At 44.7% G+C, this 20,472-nt stretch overlaps 1 protein-coding gene across 2 annotated transcripts; it reads right to left on the minus strand.

Moving 5' to 3' along the window:
* Positions 1-1,286: 1,286 nt before the first annotated feature.
* Positions 1,287-18,710, minus strand: LOC8038793 (transmembrane 9 superfamily member 3). 2 transcript variants are annotated; one of them, XM_002412892.4, is made up of 14 exons: positions 18,533-18,710; positions 17,614-17,809; positions 17,385-17,507; positions 16,527-16,687; positions 13,426-13,503; positions 12,455-12,586; positions 8,942-9,108; positions 7,742-7,836; positions 7,523-7,653; positions 5,301-5,509; positions 4,187-4,333; positions 3,562-3,645; positions 2,929-3,005; positions 1,287-2,290 (listed from the first exon to the last, which is right to left on the minus strand). In XM_002412892.4, exons 1-14 carry the CDS (start codon positions 18,608-18,610, stop codon positions 2,223-2,225), a joined length of 1,746 nt encoding a protein of 581 aa, XP_002412937.3. In that variant the 5' UTR covers positions 18,611-18,710; the 3' UTR covers positions 1,287-2,222. The 2 variants fall into 2 exon arrangements, with proteins under 2 accessions (XP_002412937.3, XP_029844848.2); XM_029988988.4 differs by having other exon boundaries at positions 12,425-12,586; positions 18,533-18,674.
* Between the last annotated feature and the right edge of the window lie 1,762 nt (positions 18,711-20,472).

Raw genomic sequence — 20,472 nt, forward strand, 5'->3', positions numbered from 1 at the left:
TTTAAAAAAAGTTACGTCCTTGCATGGCACAAAACTTGTCGCAAATTAATCTAAAATGTTTCATTATTATGTCAAAAATGATTGCCATTCCGTACATCCCCACAAAACTGAAGAAACAACGATTTTCTCACGTTCTCCATGCATTTCTGACCGCAGTTGGAACCTCCGGGCGTTCGCCGCTAGTCGCCGAGAGGCGGCGTTCTAGATTGCGCTACTCTGCTCCGAAGGAGCTATATAGTGCTCTAGTCTAAACCATAAAAAACGGCACGTGACCACGGACAAGAGTGTGAGCGCGTCTCAAACTGGCCAGTTCTCGAATGGCTGTTTTCGAGCGGAAAGAGAACTAATTCTGAGCCGCAAATTCTGTTCTGGGTAGTTTGGCTCCCATATGTCACGAAAAAATAAAAGCTTTGGCGAGCATAGATACCCTGTCAGTGTCCTTTTAAGTAAAACCAAACATCGCAAACTTTTAATGAACGTGCAAACGGACAGCATTCGACCATGTCCCTGCTATATAACTCGTATGAAGGATTTTCCGTATTATACAGCTGAAAGATGCACTCCGCTTTTCTCGAACAGCAACAATCTTCCCGGCCCCGACCGGCATGACGGTGCAGACTCCAGGACCTTCTTATTTTTGAAAATATCGAGCCTCAAACATATTTAATTGAAAACCCGAGTGAAATTGTATGAATAAATATAATTACCGTATCTATCATATATATATATAAATGTATTATGTTAAGTTTTTTCATGTCCAAGTTAAAAAACGCGAGCTTTGATTTTACAAAAAAGGGAATACAGGGACGAGAGTTCTGCCCGCTTTGCTCTCATTCATCGGTTTAACAAGCAAATCACCTCCATGGACCATCTATGGCCCACTATCACCATTTATTTCACTGAGATAAGAAAAAAGCTTATTTTATATTGGTCTCTCGGAAAACCAAGTTCTTACAACTTTTGACTGAGTCAAGTTTGCCCTTCAATATTTTTAAAAATGCACCACCTAGCTGCCCATACATATGGTTCTATGGCATATGTCAATTAGAGTCATAGCATGTAAAACTAAAATTTGCCACGACTTGCCCTGAACAATGAACAGTGATCGCTTAGACAGTAAGGAGTGACATAATAAAATAGACATAATGAGGCAAAATTGGGTATACTCGTAATACTGGTACAGGCATTGGAGGTATAAATAGTGAAAAGTCTTCATGAAAAACCCAACTTTCTTATAAAAGGGTTTTACTGTACCCTAAATGAAGCACTTGACTGCAGCAGACCGGTACTTGAAATCACTTCGGTTTAATTCGTGCTAGTTCAACATACACTTTCATTGCACACAGAAATCTTGTTTATCTTTCAGGGAGCGATGATCAATACTATATACACATACTAGAGTGAATCAAGATTCCCTTTACAACAACAAAAAAAGGTACAAGGTTCACTCAGTTACACCAAAAAGTTATTTCCACAGCACGCATACGTTGTGCAGAGTGTTTCCAATGCTTTCATCAATATGATGCAAGCTGACTGCACATGTGTATGTACAAGAAGTCATTTGCCCCAAAATTCCCTCAACGTAAAGCTCGCAAGACATGCCACAAATGCACGCCAGCGGGAACTGGGAGACTGCTACACAACGCTGTTCGAGAATAAACGCAAAATCAATACATACCAGACATACATACTAAAAAAAAATATTTCGAATCATACAGACAAGCTTTAAAGTGCATTCAAACACCTTGTATTTTTTCCAATTCAACTGGAAACGGGATATAAATAAAATCAAAGATAAAACAAGAAGCCTATTTCAAGGTAACCAACTTTGGTCAAATAGCGAAGCTTCTAGAAAAGAAAGAAAAAAAGATTGCAACTTTTGACGAGAGAAGAACACATTTGAGCTTTCCAAAACACAGCTCTCGAGCTCCCATCCACATGTACGACCTCACAAGTGAATAACTGCCTTTCTGACTGACTCAACAAGAAAAGCAGGCTTGGGCTTCTTTTTCCTCAATAACGAACAAGTTGAAAAAGAACCCCCCCAAAAGAACACACAAGCAAGGAATCCAGAAACGGGCAATGCAGCTTGCCACGGAAGTTCGACCTCTCCTAAACACAGGTGGCGACATGAAAAAACTGGATGGCACACGCCTCACTTTTGTGCACTGCAGTTCCTGAACTAGGAAACAATGAAGCTTCTCCACCTTCTTTTTTTTTTTTCAGTCTATCTTGACGGTAGAGTAAATCTTCCGGACAAACACACTTGTACCGATGTACCCAAACGTACCTGCAACAAACCAAAAGAAGTCGTGAAAAGGTGCAACAGTGACTCAGCTGCGCTCTGTTTCACCTCACGATGGATCACACCAGACACTTTGAGTAATTGTAGCAAATCCAGCGCTGTAAACATCTTGTGTGACTACGCACCCCACACGCCACTACGCCCCTCCCGAAGACCACGTGACGTTCACACGGCATTGGGGATGGCTGCAGTCCATCGTAAGGTGAAACAAAGTATAGTGCATTCAAGAAGTTACTAAGTTTAAAGAGCAAAACCTGATAGATGTGCCTAGGTAACTAGTATTCGATGTGACTGAATGCTTTTTCCTCTCTTTCCTTTTTCATTTGCTCATCTTAGCTACCATGTCCTTTCCCCAAGCACCTCACCGCTCAGCCTTGTACGGCAGTATATCAGAAGGTAGCAGACTTGACCGTCATGTTTCTCAACGCAACTAAATACAGTTGTATATTATACTTTCACCTAGTGCCTATGTGTTGGCACATCAACTCCTCTAACCAAACTCGCGTTTATTTTGACAACTTGATTGCAGTTTGCACTTTATGTGAAGTTCCCAGTGAAGTCAAACATCATAGAAAAAGGTAGGTAGCCTGGTGAAAGAGGGGAAAAGGAACAGGAACACTCACCACATAAGGCTCCCAGAGTGAAGCTGAAGAGGGCCATGTAGCCAAAATAAAACACGGTTTGAAACAAGCCGTACATTCTGAAATGGAAGTTGGCAGTCGTTGAAAACATCCAGCCACAATCAGGATTCTCTAAATAAGAAGAGTTCAACACACAATTCCATTTCAAGAGCCATTAGCTGCCGACATTTTATACTACACTAGTTTGAAATGGTGGTTACACGTTGGTTAGAATAGGGCCCCTTTTGTTACGATTCAGACACTACTCTAAAACTGCGTTCTCAGTTTCAAAGGGCAACTGAGAAAGCAGCAAACTGATACTATGCAGCACCAGTTTGCTTTAATTTTGGACAAAATGAGAAAATATGGCTTCAGTTCTGGCAAAAAAAAGTTAAACTTTAAAAGCACTAAAGTAAGACGTATGTAAACTGAAGAATTCCATGGGAAAGAAGCAAACTTGATACAGTATGTATACCTGTTGAATTCTCACAAAACATTGGGGGAAAACAAGGACAAAACAGTGGATGGACACCCACCCAAACCAGTTGAATAATCGAAGGAATAAATTTAAGCAAACTGAGTCAGTGTAAGCACATGCCAGAAAAAGGAATCTGTATCTCCCGGTAGCGTACTCACTTTGTTTTGAAGAAATAATAGTAGAAGGAGTAAAGGTAGACGTATCCCGCAGTCGAAGCACCCGAAAGAAAACTTGTCCACTGCCTGGAACAGGACATGTTTGTGCATCAGTGACCGGATGTGTCGGAGGAAACCTTGCATTTTTATTTTCCCTTCAAAAATGCCAGCTGCGCTTAGACCCGCTGCAATATTTTTGCCTCCTTAGCGTAAGAAATGTGGCATAGGCATCAGTTTTCCTTAACTCGCATCTTTGCTCGCATTAACGTGCTTAAATATATGGCCTCCAGCATAACAGCTTTGTTTATTTATTTTACAGATTCATGCTATATCTCATCTAAAGGTTGTGTAAGTTGGCATCCTTTGTTCGTTGAGATCATGTTGCTTTCATATCTGGCGTAGCCTCGAGCTGATTGATGGTTCAATTATTTACCGCGTAAATGATACTGTATGAATGCCTGTTTACTGATTTGTTTACCCTTTTCTCTTTACCTTGAACTGTATGGCGACATATTTCTTTCTGTATATACAAGGTTTTGTTCTTTGTTTGTTTCTTGTACCGCCTCCTACTTGGGCCTTATTAAATGGTCTGTAGTACCCTCTAAATGAATACGAAAACCTGTCTCACCATCGGTAATCCTCCGCATTTAGCAGGAAGTAGGTGCACACAATGGTGACGCACACCGTGACAATGGTCAGGATCAGGAACACCAGCAGCATGAAGCCATACACATAGTAGATCTTGTAGGCCCAGAAGGAAGTGAAGATGAAGTACCTGCCAAAGGAGAGAAAATTGTGGCTGCTGCAACTATTTATCACAATAATTTTGGTAGGATAGTGGTAAAATAAAACTTGCTTAAAAGAGCCCTAAAATGTGTATGTTATAATTGTTTTGTTTTTGTGTTTTTTATGACGTAAACTCGATTCACGCACCCTAAACATTTTAGGAAACCCACAACTCCAATCAGCATGGTCATTATCGCTACCGAAAAAGCGACACGCACCCCTTGTCTGAAATATGTCTCGGAACAGGAACATAATGAAACATCTGGAAACGTTTTTAATATGGAAAAAGACCAGGCACAATTGTAAGGATGCTTAGGGCACGCAAAGTGCCTTATGAAAAGGTGATCTTAAAATGTACCGTAGTGGTCACTTTATATTTTGTTTGAGGCATCTCCATCTAATCTACCCAGTTTGGAATCGTAGCATGTTCTCTTTCAGCCGGGACCATGGCGGCTATAGGAAGCACCGCCGTATGTCACATCAGTTTGATCAGGTTTTCGCTTTGGTGTTTTTACCTCTACGAATAATCAGCCAGATACACAGGATGGTCCACTTTCGGGGTTGGGCATTCAGTCGGGGTTTCACGCTAGATTATTATTTTAATTAAACGCTGGTTCACACATTTGCGTCCAATGTCCCAAGTGTGCCAAGTTATTCATGGTCTCTCATAACCACCCATCGGCTGTCTCTGGAACACTTCCAGTTTACGTATAAGCAGACTAAAGGTTTCGCAGTATTTGCAAAATCAAATCTATGCACCATTTATGAGAAACAGTCGCTTGTAACATTGTAAAAATCATTTTGAGCCCACGGTAAAAGAATAGGTTGTGCTAGTGTGCCGGCGGTTACGAGACATTGCAACACGTTTGGCACGGTCAACACAAATGTGCAAATCACACTCCACATGTTAACGGGTTCTGTCGAGCCAGGAGCATAGATGCAAAGGGAGAACCCACATTTCGATGAAGATGGAGCCGAAGGGCAGGATGCCTCCGAGGACCACGATGACCGACGGCTCCATGAACCACTTCTTCTCAGGAATGGGGCGCGGCACGGCGTTGATGCGGCACGGGTAGTTGGGCTGGCCTGCCAGGTTGCGCCCCAGCACCGTGCCCACCAGCGTCAGCGGTAGGATGATGAAGAGGCAGATGCAGGTCACCGCCACCTGCGAGGACGTAGGTGTCACGCTCTGGAGGGACACTCATCGGAAGGCTCGGAAAGCCAGGCCACGGCAGTGCGGGTCGCTTGAGAAGCCTGTAGCACATCGCTCGGAAAACATAGCTCAAAACACATCACCCATCACTATACTTGGGGACACCTTTCTCTGGCATTTCGGAAATGAAAGCCGTGCTTGTGCAGGTTCGATCGGGGCTGCAGTTGCACAATCGCAGGGGTGCCCATAGCTTCGGCTTCATGGCCAGAAAAAAGTTGCCACCAAGTATAGTTAGGCGTTACTAGCCATGTGCCGCTAGTCACACAATCGGTCATACATCCAAATACAAGCACTCGTGATGTACGCTGTGGAAAAATTGGAAATAAACCTATCCTATCACTCATCTGTGCAGCTGTAGTGCTGCTTTCAAGCTCTACACAGAGACAGTACAGTGTGTCTGCACAGACAAGTAACAACTCTTAATCAAAGTGAGTACAAGCGTGCCTTAGGCTTTGCCACGAAGCTTATGGTTTTGTGGGCAAGTAAGTTAGTGTCCATCAGTATATGCACGTGGCCAGTGGCAGATTCAAGGGGGGATACGAACGTCGTGACCCCCCCCCCCCCCCCCCCCCCCCCCCCCCCCCCCCCCCCTCCCCTCCCTTGAATTCTGCATGTCTCAAAGTTTAGGGTGAAAAACAGGGTGGGGGGATTTTCTCCAACATCTGATATGCGAACCCCACCTCTGGAAACACCGCCGTCTGCCTCTGCATGTGGCTACACTCTAAAAAAAGTTTGTGCATCTACTTTCACGCACAACCCTCGGAGAGCCAATCACCGCAACTTACGGAAGCAGCTCAGTGAATGACAACGCCGACACATGTTTAGACAAAATAACGCAGTCCGAGTTGTGATATTAAGCAATGCAAAACGTTACGCTTGCATTGTTTAATGTCACAACTCAGTCTGCACTTTTTGGTCTAAACATATGTTTCCGCATTGTCATTCGCTGCGCTGCCTCCATAAGTTGCGGTGATTTGCTCTCCGAGTGTTGTGCGGGAAAGCAGACGCACGGGCTTTTTTTTAGAGTGTATTGCAAAAACACAGTGCTTCGACTATTACCGTAAAACAGATTTTGAAATGTGTGCTATCTATCACCCCATCTCACAAGAGTAACCACCCACGGTACCTTATAGCATTTTCCCAAAGGGTGAGCAGCAGTTTCAAAAACATCAAAAAGGAAAGACAAAATATTGAGTACCGTATTTACCTGCATAATGAACACACTTTTTTTTCCGAAAAATTGATACATATTTGGGGGTGCGTTTATTACACGGGGTAAACTTTTTTATTTACGCACTCTGCAAAAATGTAATTTTAGGTGCCAATATGACACGGCAGGGTACGTCTCCACTGACAGAGGTGCACCCACGACTGGTTGTGGGCGCGCCACAGTAATCATGCTCTATAAATTGCAAACCTTTTATGAGCGCTTTCGGCATGACTTTTTCCGGAGGAAAGGCGCCCTATGAAGCTCAGTCGACAAGGAGAGCGACGCAGCCCACCTTAGGCCTAACCACTTTCACGATTTCACTGTCCGAAAGCAGACCACAGACGACCACGTGTTTGTTGACATCAATGCATTCTGTGTGCGAAACGTGTCCAGGGCCGGGCAATTCCTCGACCCCAATTTCGTTAGGTGTGCGCGCTGCTCGGTTTCACTGTCGATCACTTCCGGAACCACACACTTGCAGTCATGAAAGCGTGTAATGCTATGCTTGGCTTGGTTTGGGGTGGCCTGGCAGCTTGGCGGCAAAAGAAAATTGGCTCGGGGACTAGCTGAATCAGACGCAGTTCATGACTCGCGGAGTCGAAAGGTGGAGGTGCGTTCATTACACGAGAGGGAAAACAAAGTCCAAATCGATGCCATGGTGGGGGTGCGTTAATTATGCGAGTAAATACGGTATAAAATTGCCAGATGAGGCCACCAACAGCCGGGCAGCCAGCGACATGAAATGAAGTACCCACCATGGTGCCAAAAGGAATGGCCCTAGAAGCATGGTAGTAGATGGCAATGAAGTTGATGACAAAGGCAGTACCACACACAAGTGCCGGAAGAATGAAGGCACTCATGAGCATCTGCTTGATCCACTGCTTCCCTGCAAGAGGAAGAAGGAAGACCATTGGTCTAGACTGTCCACACGAACGAGTCAACAAGAAAAATGCGAAAGGGGCTTGGCTGCTGACCTCCCATCCGGCCGTAGAGGCTCCCCCCAAAGTAGCCATTGATTGGCGACGTGGCAGCGTAGACGAAGATGGCCGTGCTCAAAAGGGAGCCCCTCCTGCAGGCAGGGGTCAAACCCATTTTACTCATTCGTCACTCTCAATCTCTCTGACTGAAAGAAAGCAAATGGAACCTCACGCCACGAAGAATGCACCGTACGACACAGATGGCATTAACGCGACATCCGCTCCATTTCACTGTTTTCTCGTTCGAGTTGGTGTCGGACAACAAAGTTTACCACCCATAAAACCTCATCCTTTCTAGAATGAAAAAAACAGGTAACTGTGTCCACGCTAACTAGGTCGGTACACTAGAGTCTGATGCAATACATTTAGACCACGCAGGCTAGCATTTAACACAAACCTTTGATACCACCCACGGGCACAATCCAGCAGTTTCGACGAATGCCGCTTACAAAAAGTCGCCATTCGTTTTTTTTCGGCCATGCTGGGTGCAGTTGGAGTCACTAATAATCTTTGGAGCAATGACACATCGGCTAAATTGCCGCATCAAAGCACTGCCGTCGGTTGTCCGAAGGCTCGTCTGAAATCGCAGGAAATACTTTTCCATCCCAAGAAACGTTTGAACGGTTTGCAACAAAGCAAAACGACGCGGCCCGAGCTTCCCGACGCCGTACACAATGCTCAGCAACTGGCAATTTTTAGTAATAACTATCAACCGTTGTGCCCGCTCCCACTTGGCAACAAAATGGGGGTTGAAGTGTCGAATGTCAATACTTTAGGCGCGGCTTATGTATGACTCCAAGCACAGTTATGGTCTTTCAATTTCTCCCTGATAACGTCAGAGAAGTGTCGCGCTGTTGCCTGCCACGATCTTGGCAGTGGCACGACGGCGGAGGCGTGAGCGGCAGATACCCATTCTGCCACGGTCCCCCTCCGGCCCGACAGTCCACAGAAACTTCAGCGGCTGGGAATTGGGACGCCACGACGACGGAGACGCGGTGGCAAGCTCGCCTTCGTTAGCACTCTTTGCAAGAACTCCTACGACCTACCGCCGCGGTCGCAACGTCCGACGACGTGACGTACCAGCTCCTTTCGTACAAGCATCTGTTGCCTCTTCAAGACCGCTTCTAACGCATGGACACACCTAGGGGAAGCCAAACGCACTGGTCGAAGATGCCCTAGTGCAGTCGGTCCACTCACTCTGTGTACAGCTCCCCCATGATGGCGAAGAGGATGACACACAGCACCACCGTGGCGATCTGGTGGCCCGTGCCCACCAGGGCGGAGAAGAGGAGGGCGTGCGAAGGCGGCCGGAACACGTCCCCGTGCACCTGCTTCCAGCCATACTCGTCGCCCAGGTCGCGCTCCTGGCCGCCCGGAGAGACAACGGCAGCCCTCACTCGCCGACCCCTCCCAAGACGGAGAATGTGCACAGCCCCTCCCCGTTTAAAACACTACGCAATCAACTTTACGGAGTCAGTTGCAAAAGCCAATTGTGAACGAGTACCCAGTCCGAGGAGAGAGCTTAGTGCTTTCAGACAAGCTCGCATTCAAGCTTACTAGAAAGTGACGGATGCGATCTGCAACATTATGTGGAGTCACACGAAGCATTACGATTCTGCACATAGAAAAAAAAGGGTGCAAGTCGCACGCAACCGGGGCATTAAGACACTCTTCAATATTGACCAAACTGGCACACGACATCCCCTAGGCATATTTATAAGTGTTAAAGGTGTTAGGAGGGTGTGGGAGAGACCAAAAAAGTCCTAAAAGTTGGCACCAGTGCCATCAGATGCATCCAAGAAAGAGGCAAACATCTCCAAAAAGTTTAGAGCCTTTGCAGAACTGTAAAACGTTTTTAGAAAGGTTCAGGATGGCAGCTGAGATTGGCTACCAGACTTAGTCTAGCGTCGTCCTTTGCCTTTCTGTGAGATTCCTTGCTGGCACACCCCCTACCAAGCTCAGACCCTCGTATGGCCTTCCATAAGATTATTTTTAGAAAGTTATATGTCATACTGAAACAAGTCTCCTGCTGCAGATCATTACCCATTAACTATGGTTACAAACACAAGATGAGTACAATGAATAAAATGCAGATAAACAGAGGCCCTGGAGTCAATGAGGGCCATTGTAAGTTCTCTCCCATTTCAGGTTGTACAACTTAAAGGGATGCTGAACCGAAATCTGGATTCCCCAAAACACGCGTCAAAAGCGTGCAACGGGATGCTACAAACACCAAAACATCACTCATACAGCGGTGTCTCGAGAGGATGACCGTATTTTTCAAAAAAGGAGGCACATTTGGCAGAAATGTTGACGTCATGGTTCTCCGAGAAAGAGAGGGAAAGGCCTCGCGTCTTCTCCGCCTCGCCGCCTTGAGGGACAGAAGCGAAGAAAGGAGGAAACCAGGTATCTTGATGTCACGCGCCTCGTCGGCCTGGTTCAATCTCGGCCACTTTTTCCAGAAATACAGCCGTCCATTTATGATATCGCCTTACTAGTAGTGTTGTAGGGATTGTAGCGTCCCGCCTACATCTCCTGCATTGTTTTTTTGAAGTCCAAATTTCGGTCCACCATCCCTTTAAAGGGAAGCTGAAGTAGTTTTGTACAATGCAACCCACTTATAACGACATACCACTTATATTGATTAGTTTCTAGAGTTCCTAGACTGAAAATTGAAATTTCTAGTCCAGATACAACAATATTCGGTTATAACGATTGAAATTTTAGGTTTTCTCATTATCGGTATACAGTAAAACCTCGTTATAACAAAACGGGATATAACAAACTAATGGATATAACAAAGCAATCATAATTCCCCTTGCTTGCTAATAGTGGGAAGAAATGGACATTGGCTATAACAAACTAATGGTTATAACGAAATAATTACGACCGCTCCTTCAACTTTGTTATAACGAGGTTTTACTGTAGTTGGGTTGCATTGTATTTGAGTAAGAACACTAAAATAGTCTTCATTTGGCCTCCAGAATCACTAATATCGAGATTATTTTTCAGTCTGGTGCATGGCGGCTGCAGAAAATAATTTTTAAAGTACCGCTGAAGCCCCTTTTTGCTTGGAGCGTTACGTCATGAAGGAGTTTTTGGAATTTCCGCTCTCGCACATCTTTAATGCCCATCAAATTTATGCATGCGCACTCTTGCTATTTTCAAAAAGGTAAAAAAAACATCACGACTAATGTCATTGCGGGGTAATATACCTGGCAAGCTTGAAATCGCATGCGTTGTCCACACGAGCGACACGCGCTTGGTGGCCAAAAGACTCTTTCTCCTCCAACTCGTTTCTTTTAAGAACCTCTTCAGCTTCCCTTTAACCAGGTTCTAAAGCAAGCGTACAGAATTATCCAATGAAGTGTGGAGATGGCGGTGATGCAAGGAAACACTCAGTGCACATGCAGTGTTGGAAGCAGGGAAATTGCATGCGCACAAATTTGCGCAAATCCATGTTCGTAAATACTGTCGGTTGTCAGGTTCCCAGTGACGCTGGCTTGAAGAAACTGAACTCCAAACCCTGACTAAATCTTTAAAGAATTTAAGCACTGGAAGACTACCCTGCATTTTTTGAGGATGCAGGTCACAGAACCAGTCATCGCAGGCACTGTAATACGCTTTAGGTCGACGTTGGGACAAGTGTTTCGCTGGGAGTTTGCTGAGTGGCGTTCAAACGTTGGCTCAACCTGAGAAAGAGTACCACAATGTTTGTCCAGAGTCACCACCATCCTTTGACATAGCAACCAATATACTGCCAAGTGTGCGTATAGCCCGTTGCATAACACACTGGCTCCCTCTTTTCCCTTTCTTTCTCCCCAAAAATCAGCTAAATTTTTTTCGCTCATTAACAGTGACTAGCAGCTGACTGGGTTAACAAAAAGCAATTTATTTCATTCTATTTTTTATTAACAGGTTTAGTATGTAAGTATCCAAATTCTGCCTTCGAGGTGCCACAAGGTGCCCGGATAAAAAGTAAAAGATAAAGACTTCCACAAGCCCAAAAGCACAACCTCCAGTAACCTCCCCGCCCCGCCCCAATTATACTGAAGTTGCCGTGCCATGTCCCATTACCATAAAGTACCGAGCAAGCACCCACCCAAAATTTCGAGACAAGCTTTAAAAAAATGGGGTATGCATCGAATGTAAAAATGCAAAAGGGGCACACAATAGCGTGGGCTTCACCACTTTGTACCAGCGTGCTTGGAAATGTAGCTGACTCGGAGGAGCATCTTACCCGTTTCACCTTGCAGCGAACCGCAGCGGACACTATAAACCATCCCAGCCAATCAAGCACCATGAATCTGTCGCGCGACTCTAAGGCCTGTGTGCAACTGCACCCCTCTCACAGGTCATGTGATACTCACAAGGCTCTGTATTGGCCTTGACGGCTCGTAGCATATCCCCCACAGTCTGTCGTAAAGTGAAGCGCGGTAGGTGGGTTCCAAAGTCTGGAGTGGGCTCTCAATGTGTCTGTCGTTTAGTTTTCATACGTTTCGTAGGTAGTGGGGTGGGCGCTTACTGCGACGTGGGCGCACGCTCGGTATTCTACGGCAAGGCAGCTGACTACCCCGACAGGGAGACAGGAGAGAAGAGCGTGGAAACAGAAAAGGGTCTCCCACGGCCACAGGCAGCAATGGGGAGGGGGCGGGGGGTTAGATGTGATGTTAATTTTACCACTTGCACGATTTGCCATTCATTGCCCACCATGTCATCCATCTCCTCGTCCTTGCTGTAGCGGGCGTAGTCCTTGCGCAGGGTGCGCATCAGGATCATGCTCACCAGACCCACCAGGAAGATCACCATCATGAACGAGTTGAAGATGGAGAACCAGTGGATCTGCACGGAGAGTGCAACGCGGCCCCGGCATGAGTGCCATCACCCCCTTTCCGCGACGCGCAAGGGTGGCATCTACGAGATTGATGGACGGATACAAACGACCCCATTCTATCGGGGCTTCTCGTTCCTGAGCAGCCGAGCTGGAATATGGCTGTGATTCTTCAAATCGAGCGGCAGCATGTGCCACCTGTCCAGTGTTGAATTTCAACAGCTCATATTATTTCAGGAAACACTGGCCAAAATGTTTTGTGTAAAACTGTGCATCACATAGAAATAAGACTGGTACTGTTTTAAGTCACTACCACTGGACCTATTTATTGAAGTATGTAGCATTTACGTTAGTTAAATTTTAAGTAGTTTTACATCATTAACTTTTTAATTAGTGCAAATAAATGCGTAGTTCCAATTAAAAACTTAGTGGGCATAATCGAAAACCGCTACATCAGTCAATATTAGAAAGTACAGGCTTTTTTCTTTGCGAGTCCTAAAAATGCATCTAACATTGTGTGCCTACAGTTTTTCTGCTTCTTATAACCTGCCTTTTTGCACTGCCAGCCTTGCGCATAGTTTATAGTTTTTGCCTCAAACCTCTGGCCGGCATTCTCTGAAAGATCCTGTACATATGATTATATAAAGTTTAAAAGGATGACACCTAGTGGCCACTTTGTGCTACAATACACCATCTAGTTCCTTCTCAACCCGACAAGCTATGACTGCATTAAATTTATTTCAGTTGAAAAGAAAGAAAAACTATTTATCCATAAAGTAAATATTACAGATGCTTGAAACAACATGCATTTTGACAACACCGAAACTTGGGAGACACGAAGAACACTTACCCTGTGCTGGAAGAAACTTGGATCCAGATACTTGTCAAACCTGTCCTCAAATCGTTGATGAGACACCTTCCAATTAACCTGAGAAAGAAAAAAAAATAAATAAATAAATAAATAAAACAACAGAAGTTATGCATTTGCATCTTCCTTTTCACCTGCATATTTGAGCAGCTTGCATAATCAGATCTCTGTCAATATAACCGGTAAGTAACTTAGTGCCAATGAATTTTACGGACACAAAAAGGGGGTTTACTCTCAAATCTTGAAAGACAGCAGTTTAGACAAAGAACTCATTTTTCAAATAGCTTTTGAATTGGTGGATGAAGGCATATAATATTGCAAGAAATAGAAACAAAAACAACGGTGTTGCCTGAACAAGGCGACACGCAGACAGCAGTTGATGCAAGGCACATCAAGATGCCATCCAGACGAAATAAACATACACTGCTCTCCCTTACGTTCCACGAAGCTACATTCCTTCTGCAGACTACCGTAATATCCCGGGAGACGCCCCCCGCCTAAAAAATAACCTGCCCCCTATTTTTGGCATGATTTGCTATTTCTTTAAAAAACAGCAAAAGATGGCCCACTTCTAGTAATTGCAAGGCCCTGGAGGATGGTGACCTTGGCAGAAACGGTGTTACTTAGCCATGGCGGGAGATAAGCGAACATTGCTGACTGGGAAGGACAGTTCTCTTTGGTTCATCACCCCCTCCCGGCTATCACAAGTTCCGCAAATCACAAAATCTAAAACTAGCATTTTCCAACTCTTTTTTTTTATTGCACACCGAAAGTTAGCTTACTCCATATTTTCTCCTGATTTGCTTTACGGTAATCAAAAACAAGCACTGTGCAAAATATAACCAGCATTTAAAAAGAAAAAAAAAAGAAGCATTATTTAGGGCTGTTAGAGACACTAAAACTGACATAAAAATGATACAACAGCCTAATATTCCTATCTACAACTGCAAGCACACATAGTAAACCGAGATAGCCTCTCAGGAGATGAGTTTGAATAATGTAGACTCCTTTTTGTGTTCATTTACTAGATACAACAGGTCAATAATGTGGCCCAAGTAGTTGTGGCAGCAGTGATATACCATAAAGATACTGAGATACCAGAATCCCAACCCATCGCCTTGTCAGTGGAAGGGCGGGGCGGGGGAGAAAAGCCTTCACCGCCTCCTACATTGGCTATGAAAGGGTTATACTGACACTCCACAAAAATGCTGTTGTTTCACTACATTACGGAAGTTTGCCTACATTCAAGGAGCTGTCGCAGCACCAAACGAAAATAAGAAAAACGTAACTCGGCACGCTTGGGCTTTGCTTGTGAACAAGAGCCTTGACCTACACCCTCCCAACTTTGACATAATAATTTTTTTGCGATTCCTCACCCCCACATTCAAATAAGGGAGAAAGCAAACTCCCCCCATGACTGCACGGTAGAGAGAAAGAAAGTTCTAGGTGTGCAAGTAGCGGACAATGATGCGACAATTTAGACTTCCTACATTATACTGCGAGCTATCTGGAATGCAGTTTGTGCTGCATTGAAAAGAAAGACATTTCCTCAGAGGATTTTAATGCTTTCTTCCTGAAACATTCCAATGCACTTCCAAATAAATAGAATACAAAGTCAAGGTATGAGAAATGACATCAAAATTGGGCATACAAACAAAACTGAATCATTCATTTCGTCGTTTACCCTGAGACTGGGTTTTTTTTTGAAGAGCAGAAGTAACAGAAAAAACAGACAGGTCTCAAACTCAGGTACAAGTTTATTTCAACAAGCTCCTCTTATATAGTTCGTTCTCGTCGTCATCAACCAATCACATACGACTTGGATGAGGTTGTTGAAATAAACTTGTAGCTGAGTTTGAGACCTGTGTGTTTTTTCTGTTACTTCTGCTCTTCAAAAAAAAAAAAAAACAGTCTCAGGGTAAACGACGAAATGGTTGACTTCCACCAGCTAGCCTGTACTTTGACTGTTTTACTGAATCATCGTTTGCCTTACAAAACAATGTGAAAAACCCAACGCCGGGAAAGCACAAAAAAAAAAAAAAAAACAGAACCCATTTTCTTTTTTTGTTCTTTTCTACACCTTTTTACAGGCTAGCTTATGTTTCTAATGTTCCTCATTCTTTTAGTAAAATCGCTTTCTAAATGTAATTCTGTCATCCTCACTTTATAGTGAAGATAGTATCAAGCACATTTAAGCAAGAACAGTGCTTTTGCACTGGCACTAGGACATCTATAACACACTTATAAGCAGAACAATTACTATGAAATAGCACAGAGGCATTTTGTAAGAAAAGGGGAGACAATACTAACAGACGGTGGAGGGAGGCAAAAGGACTACGTTTTTCATGCATATAAGGTCCAACCATAGCAACAAATTCAGGTGCCCATCAAAAGCAACGTCTGCCTACCCCGAAGCAACAGCTGTTTCCACAGATGCAACAGAGCTTTCACCCACTGTGCTAGCACTCTGGCCGCTTCCTCATAAACCCATACAAAAACGCCAAATAATGGCAGCCTCCGACATATTCCACCTGCCCAAAAATTTTAGAGCTCACTGCTACACTAGAACTAGGTATATTCCCCGCACTACTGACTGATAGGTAAACACAGCACAATTATCCGAGAGTCCAGCTAAACAGAACACTTTTCATTGGTCTTTTATGCGTCATAAAGCTACGTACATACTATCCCCCTTGGTTTTGCGTCATTCTAAAACCACTGCTTCATTTTTTTATCACTTCCTTTGTTCAGTTTAGATTTGTCACTGCTCTAAGTGTGTCTCAACATATTCCACCAACCCTGTTTGAAAGTTCCATTGATTGTTATGGAAGAAATAATTGTCGAAAACTATGCACACCTAAGAAGTTAGCATTCAAGTGTTAGGTATTAATATTCTACCTAATATCAAACTACTCTATGAGCAGAGAAGAGTCGCAGCTATTTTACATTTATGTCAAGCATAACACAAGACTGGAGGCATAACTACGTAGTGCTATGTTGTTTCCAATCCTATCTAAATTTTGGCCCCATTTGCCATTTCCCAATTTAGAGTATGCACCGATTATAAGGCATATGGCGCTCACCTCATAGGTGAAGGTGATCTTCTGATGTAGAACAAGCTTGGTTTTCACTTCACTGGTCAGGTTAACATCCATGATGCGGTTGCCATTGTAGCCGATGTCAAACTTTTTGTGCGTCCACAAGTAAAAGCTGTTATCGGATTCGTCATGCTCCCCCACAATGCCTGGCGGAGGAGACGAAACACAATTAAACGTTAACGATAGAGAACAGTGAGGAGGCTAAAAAGAAAAAGTTTAAAACATCTGGAAGTGATGTGATCATTGTAAAGTAAGAAAAATATGCAATTTTTTAAAAATATTTTTATGATAGAAGAAGTTTTTATAGAACTTTGCAAAAAAAGATCACGAGAAAGCCTTGCTAAAACTATTCAGACAAAAAAAAAAAAAGAATCAGTATCTTTTATACTTGTGGACAGCTTTTTGCGGCTATGCAGTCAAAGCTATGGGTGCCTGGGTGCCCGGGATCCTCGAGCACCTATCAAAGCTGTGCACAAGCACTCTTTTCATCATCTGAAGTGCGATAGAAAGTTGTTGACAAGTTAGTGAGATTTATTTTACCCAAACCCCTTATAACAGACACATTAGTTTTTTTTTGTTTTTTTTTTTGCTTTTTAATGAGTGCAGTGGAAGCCAAGGGCTACAAATTGTGAAATTGCACATCATTTCACTATACTCGCTTCAGCATGCTTAGAAGCAAAGGGAAAAATAAAAGCAGTGCGACCGCGTTGAGGAAAATCAATTGGAAAATCTTTAAAAGTGTAGCCTGCATTTCACTAAGGCACAAATACTTCGATTTTGCACAGTGCTTTTGCTGAGAATCACTAATAATGAGCCCATGGTTGGAAACTGACGTCAGCTCACCCCAGATAGGCAGTCCATCAATATACATCTGGTACCAGTAGTGATTCCTAACAGCGTAAGTGAGATCCTGTAGGTTTCTCTCGTCCAAGGTGATTTCGCAGTACGGCATCTTCGCAACAGGTGCTGGGGATGCAACACAAATCACGCAAGACGAAACAAAGTGTGAACAGCTGGACAATTGGCTCTTGACAATTTGATGAGAGGGGGCGCCAAGTCCAAGGCGACAGACCTTTGAATAAGATGTCCAGGCCGCTGAACTCAAGTTCCACGCCCAAGAGCGCCTCCCCCAGAGTTTCATGGTAGTGGCTGATCGAGGGCTTGGTGCCGCTACAGAAGGGTAGCGAGAAATAGGCGTACGTCTCTTGCCGGTTGTGGTACGGCCCCACGGTGTTCATCCATAGCACAACCTCTTCGTTGTCTTTATACTGCGCAGCAGACACGGGTAGAAAACACAGCAGCGAAACGCGCGGTTAGTTGGGTCTCTGGTTGGGTTCGACCGCGGTACACACATATGATGCTGCTGCAACGATACTCGCGACCCTACCACCACGGGTAATCCTGCGATGATCGCAGTTTCTGCACACAGGGATCAATTAAAATACCCCCGTTGTGTACTGAACGTTGTCGATAGTAAAGGATCCGAGCCCTGCATTTTTATTTATATTTCTACGTGTCCGTTACACATTCTACGCCGGTGTTATTAAAAACTAAAAAGAATATGAGCAATATTAGGCTTACTCCGCCTTTTTTTGCCCTGCAGCGGCACGCATAGCCGGCGTAAAAAACGACATTAAACTAAGGACTCTTATTAAAAAGAAAACATACTCTCCTTCTGGCGCTTCCGCGTGAAGCCGTGATGAAAGTCACACGGGTGGTTTTATTCTTGTTCTTTAAAGACATCGAAACTCGTGAACCGGGTAAGTTCGCGCATGTAACTCAATCGCTGATCAAAGGCTACCTGGAGCAGAGATTTATTAAATTAAGGTACGGTATATTTAGAACGGAAACGTGTTGGCATCATCGCCAGCTTGCAGCACGACTCGTCGAGTACGTCGCGTTTGTTCACAGAATTCCGCGACGACAGTGAGGGTCGTACTCAACGACACGAAAGCTGTGCGCTGCGTCTAACGTGGCCGTTACGGTCGTACCTGGTGATCATGCTCGTCGCTCTCCGTGCGCTGGAAACACAGGAATAATAACACAGATACACATATGAAGCGTTTCATGACTGCTACTTCATACAGGCAGATTTCATGACTTCTTCACAGTACTCGTACACCCCAGCCACGTCAGCCCTAAATAGACGATTCGAAGAATGGCGCTAGTATCGCGTCGCGTTTAATCGCTTTTGCACCCGTTTGCAACACCATTCATACATATTATAAGCAATATGTAGCTTTTAAACATATCCTAACGAATATATAAAAATATGCGGATTATAGCGATATCAATAAATAAGTATCAATATCTATGGATTGGCCAGTCGCCGCAAGGAGCTCAAACCGAAACCAAATTTAACTGCTCCACTCCACCCACTGCGACAACCGGGCAGGCTCTATCTCTGTAACTCAGGCAAAAGGCCTTATTCCAGATGACAATATGCGCTAGTTTTGTGAACCAAAAGGACCGACAACAAAATTTGGGGTAAACTTAGCAAGATAAAATATACAGGCGAGCTGAATAGGAAACATCATTATCTAAGGCAAAAATAAAATAACGAACACTACGACACAAACACCTCACCTTAGTCACGTTTTTCATTAGTGCGATGGTACCAGTGGTGTAGCAACCGGGGGGGCCCTAGGCCCCGCAGGCGTCCCAGTCACGGGGGGGGGGGGGGGGGGGGGGGGTGCCACCCCTCGCAGCACCAAGCCTCCCCCCCCCCCCCCCCCCCCCCCCTACTGGTTGATTACGATCTCGGGGAGTGAAGAGGGGGGGAGGCGCTACGTAAGACGTAAGAGTCCCGGGTGCTACGGGTTTCCCCAGGAATTGAAATTGCGGGGGGGGGGGGGGGGGGCATTGAGAATAGAGGAGTCATTGCAAATTAAGGGGGTTCCTTCATAAAAAAAAAGGGAGGGGGGAGTGTAGGGAAATAACTGCTACGCCCCTGCCTGGAACATGCCCTGACCTTGGATTAGGTTGGAGCACACGTATATGAAGTTCGCAAGGCTGCCATGGGATGGCGCCACAGCCCAGGGTGACCACCTGTCCCGCGACCCGCGGGACTGTCCCGCATTGAGGGCTCGTGTTTCGCGTCCCGCAAGAAATACCAAAGTTTTCAGAATGTCCCGCATTTCACATTGTCGTAACATTCACTATGCAAATTATGGCGCTTCCGACGAACAACGGGGCACGGAGAAGGGCAGAGGTTGCTGGTAAGCATGTGAATCTCAATGCTACGACAATTTTTATTCAAGCACTGCAGGAAGCGACCGTCGTTCTTGCAGGAGACAGACGCACATCACCATTCTGCTTCTCCCCCTTGATGGAAAAATATTGCAAGCGAAAATTGCCCGCAAAAAGTTGAAAATAAAGTATTGGAATTATTATCACATCATACTGTCATGCATAATAGTTGTTATAAAAAGGTGTTCTTTTTTTTTGTGTTGTGAAGACACAAGGCAAAAAGCCTGCAACCCCCAACGGTCGAAAAAACAACATGGTTCTAATTTTGTGTAGGAGCATGTTATAGTCGGTTACAGGTCAAGAATGTTGGAGAATCTCCACCACAAGCGTGATGCGCCCGTTTCAAATCCATCTGCAGTCGAAAGAATATTTCATTGGTCACGCCCCTTGTTCCGCTTCAATGAATAAATATTGGCTAGAGTGATGCCAATTTGTCTCCGACCCCCCCCCCCCCCCCCCCCTTTATAAGAAGCGACCTTTGAATTCATCGGAGAGGGAATCGAGCCCCTGAAAGTGGCCTTTGTATCCATCGGAGGGGGAACCTAACCCCCCAAAGTTGTATTTGTTTCCATCGGAGGGGGAAAACTCTAATCTCCCTCTTGTGGCTTCCACAACGCAAATAAAGCCAATATTTACCTGAAGGCAAAACCCTCTCCCGCGTTGGCCACGTCGTCACAGAAAC

This window comes from Ixodes scapularis, unplaced genomic scaffold, assembly GCF_016920785.2.
Source record: "Ixodes scapularis isolate PalLabHiFi unplaced genomic scaffold, ASM1692078v2 PGA_scaffold3__209_contigs__length_174095766, whole genome shotgun sequence".
Taxonomy (NCBI): domain Eukaryota; kingdom Metazoa; phylum Arthropoda; class Arachnida; order Ixodida; family Ixodidae; genus Ixodes; species Ixodes scapularis.